Below are 20,780 nucleotides of genomic sequence, written 5' to 3' on the forward strand. Positions count from 1 at the left end.
AAAAAAAAAACAATGACTTGATGATGTCCACACTCAAATGAGCTCTAATGTTTTAGAGCCAGTGTTTTAGCTCTGAAGACTCATCTTTGAAACCCCAGGAAGTCATAGCCTCTATCCTGAGGCTGGATCCCAGCAGACAGGTGGAGCATTGGCTCACACATCCCCCCTCATCCCGGTGCACTCCTAGGGGGACAGGGAAGCATGCCTGCTGTCTTTAAAGATTACTATCAACACCTTGCCTAGACTTATATGCATTGCTTAAAGCCAAGTAAAGGGACAAGGAAAGGATCCCAGCCAGCTCTGTACATATCAGTACATGGAAATAGGGTCAGGCTCAGCCAAAACGGAGGCAATTGTTTCTCTTCTAAGGAGAATCACCTAGGTGTTCCTCCACAACAGACCTCTGAGTGTCCTATAGGGTTCTTTTAGCAAAGCTCGCTGTGGGTATGTCTGCGCTGTCCTTTGAGATGCTGAAGATCTGAAGGACATGAGCTGCATCCACACATTCTGTCTTCTGAGTAGGATTTCTGGACAGCACATCAGAGCTGTCTGATGTGGGGGTGTGTCTGAGCTACCCATTGAGACTGTGAGTTTCTGTGCAGCAGGAACCCCATTCCTATCTTTGTATCTTCTTTGAAGATCTGAGTGTCAGCGTTTTAGAAGGAGTGATTGGTGGAGCTCTTGTTAGTAACAGTCGTTACTTTCCAAGTCACTTTGGACAAAGTTTTCTCAGCTGCTAAACGTGTTCCCTGCCTTGAAGAGCAGCCTGAGGAGCAAATGAGCTGGGATATACACAATGAGTTTGAAGCATGCCAGAGATTTGCTGAGCGCCGCTGCTGCTCCTGAGCAGGGTGAGTTGCTGCTTACTCCTGCTGAGTGAGTGCACCAGCCAGAGTTCACCCTCTCCTGTTCCCGGCAGTGACAGCAGTAGTAGTGCTGAGGAGCTGGCATTTCAGAGCTGGATGGGTCATTCGGTGCACATCCCTTTGCACTTAGTGTGGCCGGAGGAGTGAGATTCCAACCCGCACCATCTGACAAGCAGGGATATTTGCTCCTCACACATGCCTGGAAATGTGCGATCATGCCGCCTCAAACATGTTCTGCCTTAGGCAGCGTGCATTTGGAGGTGTCGATCATCCGCTGCAACTTGTAAAAATATTTTCTTTTTCCTTGGCGGTTGTAAAAACACTTCTCTTACAGCCTTAAGAGATTGCACGAGGTCATGTTTATTTGATACGTTTGTTGAGTTTCTGAACATTGGTGACAAGCCACAAGATGAGACAGACTTTCATGATGTTGCAAGGAGCTCGGGTCTTCCCGGTTGCTTATGTTGAGTTTAAGGTTATCAGAAAAAATAGGTGTGGTTGTACCTCAACTAGGGTTTGTGCCTTTCTCTCCTGATTGGACTGGATCATAGGTTTGGTGGGCAAAGACTGGAGAAGGGCAGTAGCCCTGTTACCCGTCACCTCATAGCAGAGGGGCATCCTATTATCACACCTGGCTTACCACTGGCGATGTTAATGTCCTTGGTCACTTGGCTGCATTACTATTTACCCTTCCTCCATGCTTTCTGCAAGTCCCCAAGCACAGCCTAGGAGAGTGAAAGGAGTGGTGCCTAAATTATTCGGAGTCCTGCAAGACACTGGTATTTTCTCTGTCCCAGCTTCTGGGGACCCAGATTCCTTTTTTGGTGATTGGTATTGCACTGGCTATGTTCGTGGTTATCAAGATATCACCATTTCCATGCCCTTCTTGTGGAAAGAATTAGAATGTATATTTATACCTATTCATGTAGACACATGTACAATTGTGTCTGGATCTACTTGTGTCTGTGTTAAACTAAGTGCATTTGTGAGAAGAAAGAAAATTCGCTGTGGGTGAAACCATACCAGGGGCCACCACACAAGGTGTCTGCAGGTGGCTGGGGCTGGAGGCCACAAAGACACCTGCCTGCCTCCCACAGTCCTGTGCTAGCATGGGGGTGGAGGGACTTGGAGCAGCTCACCTGAGAGAAGGTAAGTGTTCTCACCCATTGGCTATGTGTGGCTTGGAATCCCCTTGAGATCTGGAGTCTCTGGCCAGGCATGCCATTTCTAGGGCCTCTCCAGGACCTCTTGCATTCGTTTGTTTGTCTTCAATGCAGATGTCTATGAAGCCTTCTGTTACATTCATCTCCCACAGCCTGCAACTCTGGGAGATAAGCAAGATCCCCAGAGGGGATGGCACCTGAGTCCTGGCACCTGAGCCCTGATACACACAGATGTTGGTCACGTCTGTGGGTTTCTCTGCATGGTTTCCTTTTTAACAGCCTTGTTTATCACCTGCTCTCTCATGTGGCTCTGCAGCCAGGTGTGCCTGGCACCATCTCCTGGTCAGCCCCAGTAACGCCCACCTGGGGCATTGCTTTATGGCCCAAAGATGATGCATGTTTTAACTCCTGGGAGAATAGAAAATTTGCTCAATGTCACAGTCCTTCCTTCCACAGTACAGATGTGTCTCTTTGACTCCTAAATATCATGGACCTGTGGTCCTCCTCCAGAAGTGTATAGACAACTGGGTGCAAATTCTCCAGCGTTAAAGCAAACATAGCAGTGAGTTGTAGAAACTGACAGGCTTTGGAGTTGGACAAGGCTGGCTTTATGTCTGCAACTCTGCCATTTAGAGGAGTGATCTTCTGCGCGTTGCTTGACTTGCCTCAACCTCAGGTCATGTACTTATAAAATGCAGAGAAACAGTAGCACCTTCTGGGGTAGATTTAATAAGATAAGATGTCTGCTTCCATTCATGGCATGTGATGGGTGAGCAAGGAATTTTAACCGCATGAGTACCAAGTTATGAGTACCAAGAAACAATCCTCATGCAGCCCTCTGAGGGAGTGCGTCAGCTTGTCTTTACTTCTTTGGCTTGAAGAGTACAGAAACGCTTAGCTTGGTGGATATGTATTGATTCATTTATAACATATCTTATATATTCATATATGCTAAGGATTTTACTATATAATGTAAATCCATAATATATATTTTATATATGTGCACATGTGTATATGTTGAACATCCCCAATCTAAAACCTGCAATGCTCTAAAAATTTGGAACTTTTTCAGTGACAACGTGATGCTATGAGTGGAAAATTCTACAAATATTTTGGCTTTCAAGTTTTTTCTTTGAGATTTTTGGCATACATGTATATACATGAGAGGACACCTTGAGGGAAGGAATACAAATCTAAACATGAAATTCATTAATGTTTTCTACATGCTTCATGCACATAGCATACTTTATGGAAGTAGTCCTTTTTTTTTTCTGTCTTTTTGAGATAGAGTCCCGCTATACAGTTCAGGCTGGCCTCGAGCTCACTTTGTAGCCCAGGCTGGCCTCGAACTTGCAACAATCCTCCTGCCTCAGCCTCCAGAGTGCTGGGATTACAGGTGTGCACCACCATGCCCACCTTATGGAAGTAATCTTATACAGTACTTTTAGCACTCTAAAGTTTTGCCTATGACCCCCCCACACACACACACATAGCATCTCAAGCATTTGGGATATGGGTGCTCACCCTGTAGATACACCTGTATATCAAAACCATCTGAGCTTCATGCAAGAATTACCAAAGAACTGCAAAGAGTTCCTGTAGATTCTCTGCACAGCTTTCTGCTGTGTTACCATCCTACATAGCCATGGTGTATGTCTCCAAATTAACCGTCATTCCTCACCATTAGCTGGCTTTAAATAGTTTCAAATTTGCCAGTGTTTCCAGCGAGATCCTCTTTTTCTGTTGCAGGATCTAATGTTCAGAGTAAATTTTCCCAAGGACACTTTTAGCTCATTTTAAGAGTTAAATCCAATTTCCCATTTACTGATTCTGATTTATTTTGACTGATGGGGCAATATGTACATATCAAAATTGTTAATGAAATTAGGCTTTGTTTTGTGGTCCCTTTTCTTGTGATTTGCTGAACTTAAAGGGAAAACAGCACGAGCTTGGTGGGATAGAAAGATAAGAAGGCATCCAGGTGTGGTGGCACACATCTGTAATCCTGTCTTTCTGGGAGGCTGAGATAGGAGGATTGCAAGTTTGAGTCAACCTGGGTAATTTAGTGACTTGGGAAGACCCTGCCTCAAGAGGTGAAGTTGAAAATGAGCTAGGGATGTAGATCAGTACAAGCACCCTGGGTTCAATTCCCAGAACCACAAGAGAATATAAAGACAAGGAGAGGAGGTGTAGAATCAGGAAGAGGAGGAGAAGCTGATGAAAAAAGAAACATAAGTACATGAAAATTCTATGGCTTTGACTGAGAAGAAGAGTGACCAGACTGTACTTAGCGTGTTCAGATTCCTCATATAGGCTCTGCTCTTGACAGCTTGAAAGAACACTAACAAATAAGTTAAACCCCCTATTTCTTGGATGTGATATGTCTAAAGCAAGTATAATGCCATGTAGCAGATGACTACCCTCAAAATGATGTTGAAAAGCTAAAGCAGAAGGAAGAGTTTCAGATTTCTTTGGACGCTAGCATAAAAACCACACACTCTGACACCAATTTATGTATGAATTTTCCTCCAGTGTGTGTGTGAAGGTCCACCATGGCAAGATCTTTCTGATGAGTAGAATTCAGTCGACAGTGTTCGAGTATAAAACACTGTCTTTTAGCCACGAACACTTACTTGAAGATCCCTGAAACTTCTGTTAATAAAAAAGTTAACTTCCTAAGTTTGAATGACATTCCTATTCACTGTGAATTATGCATTATGTCTCTACTAAGAATTAATGTTATTTTTTAGCTTGCTCTATCTTTGTTTAACTCTGATTCATGCTCAAGGTTCCTTTGGCTGTGTAAGGTCCCCAGAATATCAATGTGGACGTTTGAGGGACACCACTATTTTACTTAGCACATCTGGTAACCAGTAGAAATAAAATTCATACTCTCAACCTCAAAGCCGTGGACTTGAGTTTTTGTGGCTTTGAGATTTGGCTCTGCTTAACTGCAAAGTCATGGGTCACAGTCAGCACACAGTGCTGACCATGTCAGGCATAGTGTTGACTATGTCATTTTTTTTTTTTTTTCACTAAAATATGCACTGCATTGCTCTTGGAGAACTCATTCAATCCATGTAATCAGAGCGCTTGACTCCTGCAAATGGGCTCTCCCATATTATAAACTGAAGAGTACATTGATATAAGCATTGAAGAGTTTGAACTCTCCCTGTTATCTCTCTCTTGGTAATTTCAGGAGGCAAAGGGAACAATTGGGAAGGAGGTATTCGGATTCCAGGCATCCTTCGATGGCCAAGAGTGATACAGGCTGGCCTAGAGACTGATGAGCCTACAAGCAACATGGATGTATTTCCTACGATAGCCAAACTTGCGGGAGCGCCTTTGCCCCCAGACAGGTACTCTTTCAAGGTGGTCGGTGTACTGGGATATCTGAATGGATATATGGTAGATCAACTTTGATTGTTGAGGACTCCACATATTTTTCATAGTGACTTCATGAATTTACATTCCACCCAACAGCAGTGAACATTTTGAAGGAGCAGAGAGGTGGATGGATGGTTTCATCCAAGCTTCTTCTTTCGGCCTTCTGCCCACCCGGTCCCTCTCTTCCCACCGCTGGCCTGCTGCTCAGCCACAGGGCAGCTGCCCTGTTGGATCCCACACCTGTCCTTCCAGCCTGCTCAGCAGCTTTTTGCTGCTGCCACAAGAAAGGCAGCTGGCTCCCCAGCGAAGGGCCCTGTTTCCCAGCACGTCCTCATTTAGCAAGTTCTAAATGAAGTGTCTTTCCCTTAAATTTAAATACAACTTCACATGACATTGCCAATGGTTTCCTTCTTAAGTGTTATTACCAATCCAAGGAGTTTTAAGTGAGGCACGCTGATTAATTGTTTTCATTAGTGTGGTGGCAGGCCAGGCTCATGTCATGCAGGCAGCTGCAAATCTTATTTAAATTCGCTTGACAAGACAAGGAAGAGAAAAGGGAAAACCAAAGACAAAACAACAGCTCTGCCACAGGGAGGCCAGAGATGGGTTTGCACGCCTCCTGATGTTTCCAAGTTTGTTGTGTGTGTGTGTGTGTGTGTGTTTTCTTATTGCTGTCAAAATCTACTTTAGAAACATGCTCATCTCAACACACACAAACACACACACACACAAAAGGAAGACAGCCTCTTGTTCAGCCAGTGTCAAATGCTGTGGTCTCAAGACTTATGTACGTTTGTCAATAGATGAGGACTTCAAAGCTCTTTTGTGTGGGTTAGATCCACTGGTATTTTTGGTTTTGGTACTGGGAATCGAATTCAGGACCTTGCATTTGCCAGGCAGGTACTTATGCTGCTGAGCTATATCCCTGGTGATCCACTGGTATTTACCTGACTAGCAGTTAAAGCTAGAAATGATTTTAAAATCTAGAACAGTGCAACTACACATTCTCCTACCCACTGTACTGATAATGATATTGTCCTCCACTCTGAATGCAAAGAAAATGCACTGTCAAACAATGACACCATTTTTAAAACCAAGAATGTCTTCTAGAATTATGAAAAAAATGAGGTGTCTTCCCAGACACCCTGGAAAGATCTGAAGGATGCCCAAGGGTCTCCCTATAAAACTTTGAGAGTGGCTGGTGCTGTGGGGAAGACGGGAGACCATACATCCACACTGCTTGGGTTCCAGTCTTTGTCTACACACTCAGCAAGTGTTGCATATTCCTTAGCCTTGATATGTTGTCTGGGAAATGGGCTCAATAACAAATAATATAGACATATATAAGGGTGGTAGAAGATGAAGGAAGTCAGTGAGTCAGGCATGGTGTGACACGCCTATAACCCAGCTTCTGGGGAGACTGAGCTAAGCAGATCTCGAGTTTGAAGGCAGCCTGGGCAATTTCACAAGACTTTGTCTCAAAGTAAAAATTAAAAAGGGGTAGGGGTGTAGTTCAGCACAAAGACCTTGGGTTTAATCCTCAGTACCAATTTTTTAAAAAGAGCTTTTGTATATGCAAAGTACAGCATAGAGAAAACACGACTATTTGCCATTTTTCTCTAGGCAGGGTAACAGGTCAAATTCTTTCCTTTTCCACATGTAATATTCATCCAAAATCATAGAGCCATCAAATCTGAGAACTAAAGGAGGCTTTTAAGATCTGCTTTCTCAAACTCTCCCTTTTCCACTCTCCTGATAGAAGATTTGGTAGCAGTCACACACAGAGCATCTTTTCTTCTGCAGAGCTAAAAATCTCACTCTCTGTTTCGCCTGCTCACTGGCCCCAGTTCTCATTTTTGGGATCAAACACACTTCTGTGAAGTTGTTCAAACAGGGTGTCTAGGTAACCTTTTCATTGCATTTTCTCTCATGATGCACTCTATTAAATTTATCACTGGTCTCCACTTGCATAATGTCTGTGAATGGTTTTTCCCCCAAGTAGGAAAGTGCAAAGTAAAGAGGAAGGACAGACGCAAGGTGAGAATCCATAAAGGGAAAGGTTGCTGTTGCCCTGCCCGTCAACTGCTTTCTGCCCCTAAAGGAGCTCGCTCTATCCTACCTTCACCCCTGTTGAAGAAGAAAGCCACCCGCCTCTTTGTTAGACTCAGGACATGAGTTTGTGTCCTCCTTAGAACACTCTCAGGGATGCACTCTTTCCTTTTTTGTTGGTTTTCTCTGTAGATGTCATTGAAGCATATTCACCTAAATCACCCCACAGTCATTGTCTCTTTGTGAGGTTCCGAACTCTCAAGACTGGTCCAGATGTCAGATGTTTCCATTGTCCTGGAGAGAGCACATATTCAAAAGCAGAAATCTGCTTCCAAAGATCTGGTGGGAATAAAGTGATTGTACAATATCGTATTTAAAACATTTTGGTAACTATGTTGGGTCACATTCATGTGTCCTTGTCCCGCAGGCTTTAAATATCCCAAGCAATGGATTTGACATAGCCTGTTTTCTTCATGGGGTATTTATCAATGCCTGGAGATATGTTTGATCGTCCTATCTCAGCTTTCCATGGGCTTCCACAGGGGGATACCAAGAATATTGCTAAACATGTCATAGTGCTGGACAGGACGACCCAATATTGCAGTGAATTAGCCCCACGTGACAATGAATTATCTTTAAAAATATAGCTGAAGTGCTGAGGTAGAGAAATTCTGCTCTCAAACTTACTGCTCTGTGATGGAAAATGTAGTTAAAATAGAAACTCCCACCAAAACTTTTCAATAAAAGCTTCTAGATAATATCTTCATAGCTTTATCCATCTATAAATTTGATATATAGATATCAAATGTTCCCTTTGAACATAACCTTAACTCTTTCCTGATAAGGTGGGTAGAAATCAGCTTTGTCAGGTTTTTTTCTTTCTTGCTAGAGTATTGTGTTAAATTTGTATATCTCAGGAGAAGAAATTCCTTCAGCGGGTAGAAACCCAGTTCTTCTCAAGGTGGCTTCACTTCTTTTTGAGTGTTTTGTTAAAAGGAGAGAAATTCTGTTCAGTGGATGCTCATTCTTCCAACATAATGCTCTAATTCTCACAAAGTATTCTAGGTCTCCTGAGAGCCCTTTCTGATCAATTAAAATGTAGAGATGAGAATACCTTAGACCCAGAGTTTCTACTTGTGTAAAAATAGAGGTAATCCAGAGTTTCTGCTCAAGTCCAAGGGGAGAGACGTGGTGTAGAGGGAGAATTTTTGCTTTGAAGAATCTCCAGGCTGCAAGAGAAAATAGCTCACTGAGTCGACCCCATGAGCTCATCTCCTGCAATGAATTTTTTCTTCAGATACGTGTCATTGTTTCATGCTCATTAAGTAGCATGACCTACCTAAAAGCTTTCCATAGCCATCATGACTGGGCATATTCAGAAAACTGTTGCCACATTCCACCAGGGTTTCCAAATAAGATCATTGTGGAAGTATTTCATGGCAGTGTTTTGCATGTGCTAGTAAATGCAGACAATTGGGTGTTGAACAAGGAGGAGGAGGAGGAGCAGGTGAAGGAAGAGGATGAGGAGGAGGTGAAGAAGAAGAAGGAGGAGGAGGAGGAGAAGAGGGGAAGGAGAAAGAGAAGAAGGAGCAGAAGGAGAAGGAAAAGGAGCAGGAGGAGGAGAAGAAGGAAGAAGGTTGAAGGAGGAAGACAAACGGGGAGGAGGAAGAAAAAGAAGAGGAGTTACAGGTAGAGGAAGAGAGAAGAAGATAACACCTGAATATATTAACTCATTAAGATGAAAAAAACTTTTTTGGGCTTTATCTTGGCAAGCAGACACAATATTTCCATAGCAACGTGATGACCCTTCCTAGTGTTGGTAATAAAGGGTCACAAGAAGTTATAATCACTTAGTCTTTCTTGCACACATTAAATTCTGGCCATAAACTTCAGTGGTGATGGGAGGAAGCAGAATGCTGCCATTCTGGAGAATCAAACAGGTGAAATATTTTGGTTCTCTTAGTTCATGGGTAAACTAAAATTATTTGACATTTTAAGGTCAGAAAGGAAATTACTACTATAATGTGCAATGTGCGTTCTACCTTACAGAGACTGGAAAGTGGTTTTTAAGTTCTCCCAGGAGCTTTGGTTCACGTGAAGAGAGACAGTTGAGGAAAATCTCTTTCTTAGACTGACCTACCAGGAAGAGAGCTCAGGTGGAGGGGATTCTTCTTAGTTAACTTCTGTTTTGCAGAATAAAACATGAGTATCTTTGTGGGGACAATTCCACCCTTTCCTGTGCATCTCCTTGTAAATGCTCTTGTTCCCTATCCAAATAAAGCAGAGGATTTAATGGCTACTACTATAAATGTATTTTTTTCTAGATTACGAAAATTATTTTCTAGATAGTTAGGTTGCTGTTTTGCTTGCTTTCCTCACTGCTGAGTCAAAATACTGGACACCTGAAGCTAAAGGAGAAGAGGTTTGCCTCACAGTTTGTAGAGGTTTTTGATCCATAGTTGGCTGGCTCTGAGGCAGGGTGGCATGGCAGAGAGGCATGCAGAGGAGAAATAGTTCATGGTGAGCAGAAGGCAGCAAAGCAAAGAACTAGCAAAGAAACAGCAATAAGCAGCAACAGCAGCCCTACTTTTGTCTCTTATATTCTGTCCAGGCTACAGACCCTGAGGGAGGGTAGCATTCACATCCAGGGTGAGGCTTCCTATTATCCACACCCAGAACTATGCCAAACCAATCAGTGGACTAACTTAGTAATCACACACCCTTGATCCCAGTATCACACACTGTAGATCCAGCCACCTGTGAAAAGCCCCAACTATGACCACATGAGGCTTTCGGTCAACACCTACATAAAGCAATAACAGATGCCTATTGGTTTATTACAGAAGTATATACCGATGCTCCTTGATTTACAGTGGGACACTTTCCTGGTAAACTCATTGTGACATGGAAATATCATAAGCCAGAAATGCATGGAATGCACCTAACTTGCCAAATGTCCCAGCTTGGCCACACGGCAACATGAAAGGGAATCTCGCAGCATATTGCTTCATCTAAATTGTCTACTGAATGAGTATCAATGTTGCATTATTAGGACGTCAGAACTCATAAGATGCATCATTGTTTAAGTTGGGGACTGTCTATACTTTGTCCCGAACATATTCCTAAGTTGTTGCTTCCTGCACTGAAAATCATTTTTTTTTTCCTTTTTGCAATGCCAGCAGGTAGCTAAACAACACCGGGCCCCAGATCAGCTAGTCAGTGGCCATCATCCCCAACACCTTCCCTCCCCATCCACCAGCACTTTCTCTCCTCTCGTGCACCCTGTTCTTCTCAGCATTGGCCATGTGTGGGGCAGGTGGAGAGGGTGTTCCAGGTGGACAGAAAAGTGTGTCGTGCAGGTGCTCGGTCCTGAGACCCAGCAGAGCACAGTCATAGAGGAATGGGGTCATTGCAGTCAGTCCCAGAGAGACCAGAACGTGCTGCCGATCACATGAAAGTTGCCTCATGCGATTTAACCTGACCTGGAATTCTCAAACGTGGGCACCTGCTCCTATCAACGCCATGCTGGCCAGTCAGAAAATCCCAGGAGAGCAACCTTCCTTTCCAGATGATGAACAATCACAAAGGGACACTTTTCTCCCCAGGAGTCAAGAGAAAACATCCGACTCATGCCATGGTTAACTATGCAAACTTGCTGTGATAACTTGAATTTGTCTGCAGCTAAAACACTGATCAAACTACTTATACTTAAAAAATTTTTAGGGGGGAGTATCAGGAATCGAACTCAGGACCTTGCCCTTGCCAGGACACTGAACTGCATTCCTGGCCCACACTATTTAGTTTTATGTTCTGAACCGCAAAGCTGTGCGTCACACAGACAAAAGACTGGCCTCTCTCCCCCAAAGCACGGTATTATTGAAACATTTTTGTCTCTAGCAGCTGCGTGAATGTGCTGACCTCAGGGAAATGGGCAGGCTTCACGGTGGATCCATGTGGTTTAGAACCAACCCAGGTGTTCTGATAGCTCAGACACCTATTAAAGGTTTGGACTGTGGGAGTCACTTTCTGTATTTCATGGCAAAAACGAGCTTCCTTCTGACAGCCCTGTTAAATGGTGGTTTTTCATAGCAGCATGATTTATTGCCTGCTTCTAGGAAAGAGTATGTTAACTGTAGGGGAAATGGGCAGGCTTCACGGTGGATCCATGTGGTTTAGAACCAACCCAGGTGTTCTGATAGCTCAGACACCTATTAAAGGTTTGGACTGTGGGAGTCACTTTCTGTATTTCATGGCAAAAACGAGCTTCCTTCTGACAGCCCTGTTAAATGGTGGTTTTTCATAGCAGCATGATTTATTGCCTCCTTCTAGGAAAGAGTATGTTAACTCTCCATATATATATGGAGAGAGAGAGAGAAACCATCTCTGCATTTGAAGAAAGAGAAGTTTGCAGACTACACTTTGTTCTCAAGTTAAATTTATTGTTTGTTTATAAGAAAGAAAAAATTTTGAGACTTGTAGTCCTTTTGGAATATTTTTAACTACTCTATATTGAGTTTTACAAAACACTGAGTTTCACTGTGGTATTGTCATACATGCATATAATACATTCTGGCTATATCCACCTTCCTATTACCCTTTATTTATTTATTTATTTTTGTCTTTTTGAGACAGGGTCTCACTATGCAGTTCAGGCTGGCTTTGAGCTCACTTTGTAGCCCAGGCTGGTGTCAAACTTGCAACGATCATCCTGCCTCAGCCTCCCAAGTGCTGGGATTGCAGGGGTGCATCACCATGCCTGGCCCCTTTACCCTTCTTTACACTCTTTCTCATTTATTCTTATTTCTTCCCTCTTGTCTAATAGTTCCCTTCTACTTTCATGTCATCTTTTCTGGTTGAGAAGCCACATATTAAGGAGAAAACAAGATATTTGTCTTTCGGAGTCTGGTTTCTTTTATTTGACGTGATCTCTAGTTCCATCCATTTTGAGTCTCATTTTTTAAATTAAGTCTCTCCTGATTATTTTGACCCCTTTCAGGTACTGAGTATTAATGAGAAAGCACGTTCATGGCCTAGGTTCTTAAATCATGTGTAGGGTTTGTTTCTCTATGGGGAGTAAAAGCAGATTGAAGAAGTAAGGGTCCAGATAGTGTCCAAAAAATGGAGGTCCCCTACCTTTGGAGGAGTCATAAGAGGCTTTCTTTCCCCTCACTCACAAGCGGAGGTAGAAGAGAAAGGACGGAAGCTGCCTGTCTCGAATTCTCAGCCTCACACCCGCTTTTGCTGTTGGGTGCTCCTCCTGGTGTCTCATGGTCATTTCTGCATAACTCTCTCTCTCTCTCTTCTTTACTTCCCACCCTGTTCAGTATCTCACATGAATAAGCCCGAGGTCTTTCTGGAGAGGGTTTTGGAAAGAAGGAAGCGCAAGGAGCATCATTTCGGGGTGGAAACAGTATTTCAGAGAACACGATGCATATGAGTGGAACTGTGTCTGCCACGATTTTGCTCTTCCACCGGTGGTTAGCGGGGTTTGGCTTAGCAAGGGAGCCTAGCGAGTCTTTTATTCTTATTTTAAACTTACAATAATAGGATATTTTCCCCCTGTGGATGTCTGTTGAGGGCGCATGATTCATAAAGAGGGTTGAGGCCAGAGAAATACAAAGCAACAGGGCAAATACTTACATTACTGGTTTTTCTGGTGACACCAAACTATAAACTACAGAAAAGAAAGCTACCAGACACAGGAGTCCTCAAGCTGGCTTGGAAAAATTACAGAGCCATGCTAAAGTATCAGGTTCAAAGCACCTCATCCCTCTGGGGATATAGCTCAGCGGCACAGCACCTGCCTAGCAAGTGCGAGGTCATGAGTTCTATTCTCCGTACCAAACAAAAAAGAAAAAGAAAGAAAGAAAGAAAGAAAGAAAGAAAGAAAGAAAGCAAGCACTTCATCCCAACAAAGAGCAGGGATGCCATGCTATTAACCGGAGACTGAAAATGCTCAAGTTCAGCGCTGTAATTTGTTCAAAATAGTTCTCTGACCTTTCCTTCAATAACAGTAGCCTATTGGTATCATATTTGTTTCATCACTAATTGTACATGTCTGTTTGCAGTCAGGATAGTTTTCCTTCGTTGTGTAGTTAGATATCCAGTAGTAAAGGGCATATATTTTCCTTTGGGAATAGTTATTCCATCCACAGGGCATATTCATTCTGATTGAGAAATTCTCTTTCTTTGAAGTCCATCCTGCCCAAGTTGTCCCATCCTATATGGTATCTTTCTTCATCCAAGCTATCAGGGGTTCTTGTTTTGAATGGACCACTAATTCATGAATAAAGCATTACTTTTGGCAAAGTAGCCATCTGGAAGGTGGATATAGAGGAAGTGATGAGGAGAGGAATCGAGAGGGTGAATGGTGAATTGTCTACTTCTGTCCCATGGGCTCTTACTAGTCACACAACCTCAGACAAATTACTCACCACATTCGGACCCCGGGCTCCTCTGCACCACAATGAGAACAGACCCAACTCAAGGTGCATGTGGGGGATTTAAGCAGTTAACGAATGAACACAGGCAGAATCCACATGTGGTACCCGGCGCCTGGTCAGGGTGGGTTTATCTTCTCTGTGTACATGACTGAGGTAAGTCTGTAGCTTTCTCATTTGCTGGGAGGATGTTTTAGAGAATGGATGAATGAACATGGCTGATCCAATGGCTGATTTGTCTCGCAGGGTCATAGATGGACGAGACCTGATGCCCCTGATACAAGGGAAAAGCCAGCACTCCGACCACGAATTCCTCTTCCATTACTGCAATGCCTACTTAAATGCCGTGCGCTGGTACCCGCCAAACAGTGAGTCATGGGGCATGTGGGTGTTTTTCATGCTTTATACCGTCTATGCCATGTGGAGAGGTGAAATTAAAGGACGGCTTTGATCGATGGAGGCCACCAGGTGCTTGAAACCATGAATGTCCTTTGCTTGGTTCTCTCTCCTGGAAGTTGTTGTGAGTCCTTTCCTAGACTCTACTGAGAGACCACCTCTTCCATCTTTTCTTACAGCACTCTCTTCACGCTTCCGGCATTGTCCTGTGAGAGAGGAAGTGAATAAATGGATGAACGAATAAATACCATTTAAATATAGGCCCGACTTTCTTTGCCCAGCCTCAAATGTGGTAGATCATAACTTGTTGTATCTTTATTTCATCGTTCCTTGGGTGTGTTATCTAGATTTAGATCATTCAAGCAAATTTAAAATGCGTGGATATTATCACACTGCCCAAACCACAGTCATGCCCTGTGTCAGTAACAAGTTCTAATTTGGTTTTGCTGATGGCTGTGGAAGGCCTAACGAACATAAATGAATAAACCTCAGCGCGCCGCCATCCTCGACCTGATCTGAGCTTTCCTTTATGCCCTTGAAACTTAGAATGGTGATCATATTCATATCACTGAGATGCCCAGGAGTCCCTGGAAATGCAGCATTTTATGCAGTTTTGTATGTTTCAGAGGTGGATGTTGACTTTGGACTTATAATCCCCTCTGTGGAGTTCAGTTCTGACAAATTAGCCTTTTGCAGAAGATGTAACAATTTATAGCTGTTGGGTCCTACCTAAATTCAGGGTATTTTCGTGCTCTGTGTTCTAGAAGACAAAATTCATGGCCTTGGATCCTATACCTGCAGTGATTTTATGCACAAATCTCACCCCTGTGTGTCCAATGTCATAGGAGGACAATCTTTTCAGGTCACCTTATAGCGCTGAAGTCTGAACCTTCTAGACAATGATAGCAGTATTCCCGATTTCATTTTATATTGGGCCTCAAGGATTGTCATGAGCAAAGTTCCTGTGGTTCCTGGGGATTTGAAGAATTATGACATCATGTCTTGAACTTTGCAGAACTGCATTTTAATACAGCCAACACCTTTTCTTTCCCCCTTTAGAAAAGCCAGAAAGAACATATTGGATGAGGGGCTGGAGAGAAATACTCTGTGGAGGAGTAAAGAGAAAAGTGACAGCACAAGAGAAAGTAGAAATAAGTGAGAAAAACAAGACCCAGTTTCTGGTAGGAAAATGGCCCTGGGATAAAATGTACTTCTTAGGCACAAGTAGCAAAAATTTTCAGTGCATTTCCTCAAACTCTTATGCCTTGAACTAGCCACAGAAAAAGATAAATTGAAGGCTAGATTTGTGTATTTACCAAAGTCAAGTCAATACTCTGTGGATTTTATGAATATCTGATGTCCTCTTCAGAGTATATCTGAAGTTCAGACTGGTCTTGGTTTTCATGCATGGCTTGGTGTTTAGTTATTTAGTATTCTCTCTAGTCATCTTTTTCCACAAACATTTACCGAGCAAGTGCAATGTGCAATGTACTGTGTTCACTTGGGCATCTGTCAGTGAGTGGAACAGACAAAATTATCCACCCAGAAGTTGTTTACAATCTAGAGTGTTACATGCTGACAAATATGCAAAGTACTGGCAATGTAAGGATGCATAAGGAGAAAGTGACTTTCTTGCATGTGGAGCTTTCTGTCAACTGGAGAAAAGAGAAATTACACAAAGGCTTATTGAATGAGTCTCATCTTAGACCTACTTTGGTAGGAGTTTGTCAGTGATCATTGGACCATGTGGATACTTTGCATAAGTTGTAAGCATGAGAGGGTTATCACCTCTCTTCGTAGTACTTTATAATGAAAGAAGAGAAATATAGGATCAGGTTGAGTATCAGGCAGTGGTAGAGTGGAACCAACTTGTGTTTATTCAGCTATCATGACAGCTAGTTGTCAAGCCATCCTGAGTCTACTCTTGGCTATATTGGGAGTTTTTACAGTCCAGCAATTGGGAAATAGGTTTTATTCCTTTCTCAAAGAGCTACATTAGTGGTACAGTATTTCCTTGATACCAGGAAACTCCAACTCTCTGCAAATGCTTTCCAGATCCAATTACCATTTGTCCTGATTGGTTGGAAGCCTAAATGTTACAATTCCAGACTAATTAAATATTAATTTCCAAAGCACATTGAGCTAAAATTTCATTTCTGCTCTTTTAAAGTCTGATTCCCTTTTAATTTTATATACGTCTTCTCTATAAGTGTCTCAGCCCATTGAGTGACTTAATTGAATGCTCCAATATCATTGTTCCCATTATGTGCTGAAGGAACTCACAAAACAATAACTGCAATCTAGATAACTTGTTTTGCATTAAAATGGAAGCTGTGAGTTAAACATTTACTATTCATTCTGAACTAAATACTATTGCTTTAAGGAATTATGATATAATATCATTATTCCCACTATGTTTTAAAAGAACTCACAAAACAATTATTGTAACATGGATAACCTTTTTGGGTGAAAGTGGGAATTAAACATTTACTGTTTGGTGTGTATTAAAAAGCATTGTTTTAAGCTTTGGTGTGTGAACTGGTACTGACACTTGCTGTTTCATGCATGTTGAGAATTGCTGTTTGAAATCTTGACGTAGGAATCAGTGTTGTTAAAAACTCAACCCGACTTCAACTTGAGTTATATAAGGATGAAATTTATCTTCAAAGGTAGGTAGATAACCTGGCTGTGGGATTCTCTTGCACATTTTCTCTTTTTCTTCACATTTTTATCAGTATGTGTAGGTTATATGAATTAATGGCTTTCATTTGGGTAGATTGATATGCATATATAACATATATTATTCACCTCCTCACATGACCTCCCATATCCTGCTATCCCCTTTAGCTTCGTATTTTTGGGACTCAATGTGTATAATATATTTTAATCACATCAATAGCTCTTTGCCTATCCTTATGTTCCCTCCCCACTTCTCTTCCTCTTGTCTAATTTTCAAACTAATGAATATAGTTTATACAAGATAATGCTCATTTAATGTGAGAATTACTAGACCAGTTGGACATACCTTGCTGAGATCCCTATGGACATTCTAGAATAGAGCGCAATGATGACTGAATGCAGGCAATGAGGAACCACCTCATGTTTTGCTCAAGGGTTGAATGCATATGTGTTGGGGGTCCCCTAATAGTACAACACAGGACTTAGCAAACACAGCCAGCCCAAGCTGTGTTCCTTCCTCAAAGAGCTGCATTACCAGAGGTCCATAGATACCAGGCAACAGGAACTGTCTGGAGGTGTTCTTCAGGTCCACTTACCGTTTGTCCTGATTAGGCATCTGGTGGCATCATTGCCATATAGATTATACCACCTAGCACCAGCATGGCCATCTGGATTTAAAAAGTGCACAGTACAATGTTTCCAAAATGATATCACTGTGGTTAAGGGGTGCATGACTGCCTTTTAAAGCATTTTCTACAAACATGTATGGAATGTTGGGATCGCTTAGGAAAAGTGTGGCATTTGAAATGTCATGTATTCATGAGAAAGTAAACTCCCCAGGAAGCTACAGAAATTAGTACAGAAAATGTAACCTTCCTCATGTTGAACCGGAAAGGCAGGCTCTCACAAAAATTGCTACACGTTTGATTTAAGTTTGTTAGAAACTTTTTTTTATTATTATTATTCTTGTGGTTAGAAAAAAAAAAATCTTCAAATTACAACACAAAGCAGTAGGATAATTCATTCTAAAGGAATGTGGTCATAGCCAGCTTTCTTGATCAAAACAAGAGATAAGCAATTGTTTAAAAAATCAAAACCACGCTACCATTGAAGTAAAGAAAAAATGCTTACATTATTCACTACTTAAAATTCTCATTCAGTTAAAAAATTAATTTTCCCTCTATTTGCACCGAATAAGAGACAGATGATTCTAATCACAGCTGGGTGTGGGTCTCACATTCTAACCTGTGTAGAAAGGCTGTCCTGGGTTTTCATCTTCATGAAAAGTTTTGATAGGTACCGGTTCTGTGTCCTTCTGCATCTGATTGTCACAAGTAGGATCTAAAGGGTCAGAGATAAAATATCAAAGCTGAATGAATCGGGCTGAAGCTGAACTAATGCGGGGCTCAGCATTTCCAAATTGAAGCTCAACGAGAACGCTGTGCTTCTGAGTTTTCTCTCTCTGTATCGCTCTTCCTTTCCCCTTTCTTCCTTCCTTCCGTCCTCCCTTCCTCCTTTCATCCCCGCTCTCTTTTATTCCTTCCCTCCTTAATGCCATCTGTCCTCCCTTCCTTCCCTCCCTCCTACCTGCTCTACTTCTTTCCTTGCTCCCTTCATGGTTTCTCTACTTCAACCTAGTGCTGCACTGCTACAAGCATTTGTCTTTTCAGCCGTGCACCTACTTATTCTTTTATGTTCTCACCGAGCCCAGTAGCAGTGTGCGCATCATCCTAGCAACTCAAAATGAAGTCGTTCCAAAAAGGAAATAGTAGCTGGGTGTGGTGGCGCACGCCTGTAATCCCAGCACTTGGGAGACTGAATCAGGAGGATCATCATGATTTCGAGGCCAGCCTGAACTACATAGGGAGACCCTGTCTCAAAACAAACAAACAAGCAAAAAACAAAAAAGAAGGTAATAGTGTGCTTTGGAATTTAGAAGCTGTTTTCATGAACTTATACAAATTTTATTTGTTATTATTATTATTATTTAGACATATGCTAAAAGACTTATTTCCCCAGCCCTATATTCTCTTTTATGGGGAGAAAAATCTCCTGAATCAGTTTCGTTTTCTCTACTACAATCTGTGAACAATATACAATATAACAACCATTGGTGAATTCCTACCATCCCATCCAGTGAAACTCTGTATCTTTTTTTGTTCTTATTTTTTTATTCTCTTTAATGGTTTGATCAATCTTGCATTCTGTCATCTGGTAATCTGAGATTACCAGATGAAGATAACAACATGTTGAAGATAACATGTTGAAGATAACAACATGTAATATAATGACCACTGTTGAAGATAACGTGTTGAAGATAACATGTTGAAGATAACAACATGTAATATAATGACCACTGTTAATTCCCATCATTTTGTTGTGAAACCCTGTATCATTTTTATTGTTTTTGCATTGTTTTGTTTTTGTCGCTGTTGTTGGTATTTTGCTATTGTTCTTTTTTTTGTTATTCTTTAAAATAAAAAAATAAATTAAGTGAGATTGTATCGCTAAAGAAAAAGAATCTGTGAAACATATAGTTTCACATGAAACTTCACATTATCTTTTAAAACCTAATAAACACTATTTGAGACAGAGATTCACCTTTCAATTGAAGTTTTAATATGTCTAAACAAAGACATATCATGGTATTTAATATCTTGGGTGACATATATTGGTCACTCCTTTTGGTCATTTTTCACGATGCAATCTTACTTCTTTATTGAGTTGAAGAAATAAGTTGTCTTGGTTACTTTTCTCTCGTTGCTGAGACAAAATACCCAACGCTCAAAATTAAGGAAGGAAAAGTTTATTTAGCTCACACTTTGTGGAGGTTTCAGTCCATTCTCAGCTGGCTCCAAGGCAGAGTGGCACATGGCAGAGGGCAACCGTTCATGGCAGCAGAAAACAGCAAAGCAACAAGAGCAAAAGGGAGTAGGCAAGCAGCCTCTTCCTCTCCCTTACATTTGGAAACTATCCTCCCCAGGGCAGTGCAGCACTCACACCCATAATCAAAACCTAAAAGCCCGCCCCATGACTGCATGTGGCTTTCGGGGACACCCAGACATAAACCATAATGTAAGTCATAATTAAATTTTCCTGAATGTCCAAAACAACCTCAGCATTTCTGGATTTCAAACACTTTCTTCCTTCTCAGCTCACCACACAGCCTATTTCACTGCAGCTCACTTCTGACTGTTTTCCTGTTACCTCCACGCTCCTACCATTGCATTGATTTTCTACGGCCTTTTGCACGTATGTCTCTTTTCTTTGCCTTCAACACGGGTCCTATTTCAGTTCTCTCAGTATGTGTCGCTCCCCCACCTGATTTGCTTTCATCTGCTGTCAGAGCTGAGATTTTTCTTCAAAGAGGTTTCATATCTAGCCAGGGCATGTATTATTGAACAACCATTTGTGTCTCCCTTACCTTTGTATCTTCTATACAAACATGTTTCCCCGGTGGTACTGGTGCTTTCCCTTTGTTAATCTCTTACACTTGAATTTGTATTCTCCCTCGTGTGGCTTTTGAAGACCTACCTGACAACAAGAAACCTTGATTTCTTTGACTGTTTGCTATCTGCCAGGTGCTTACTCAGCACTTTACAATCCCTGTTTCACTTAATCCTGATTAAAAGGGATTGTGGGGATGCTAGTAGCAGATTTGACTGTAATAAGAAACAAAACAGTAATGAAGAACAACAACAGAGTAGCTTTATCTAGGTGTTATAGGAAATGAATGTTCCACACAGCTCAGTGATACAGAATCCTCCCAGCTCCTCCTCTACCACACACAGGATATAGAA

At 41.9% G+C, this 20,780-nt stretch overlaps 1 protein-coding gene across 7 annotated transcripts in view; it reads left to right on the forward strand.

The window, feature by feature from the left end:
* The window catches only part of Sts (steroid sulfatase (microsomal), isozyme S), a 167,412-nt gene that overhangs the window by 135,889 nt on the left and 10,743 nt on the right, over nucleotides 1-20,780 (forward strand). For 5 of the 7 annotated variants that reach the window (XM_005406533.2, XM_005406535.2, XM_013505576.1 and 2 more), the window contains 2 exons: nucleotides 5,229-5,388; nucleotides 14,152-14,273. In XM_005406533.2, the coding sequence (XP_005406590.1) occupies nucleotides 5,229-5,388; nucleotides 14,152-14,273 (282 nt within the window). Of the gene's footprint in view, nucleotides 1-5,228; nucleotides 5,389-14,151; nucleotides 14,274-15,360; nucleotides 15,483-16,900; nucleotides 16,971-18,691; nucleotides 18,808-20,780 lie in introns of those variants that run through there. The other 2 variants (XM_013505578.1, XM_013505577.1) reach the window with 2 other exon arrangements.

Source organism: Chinchilla lanigera, unplaced genomic scaffold (genome assembly GCF_000276665.1).
Source record: "Chinchilla lanigera isolate Chin_1 unplaced genomic scaffold, ChiLan1.0 scaffold00098, whole genome shotgun sequence".
Taxonomy (NCBI): Eukaryota; Metazoa; Chordata; class Mammalia; order Rodentia; family Chinchillidae; genus Chinchilla; species Chinchilla lanigera.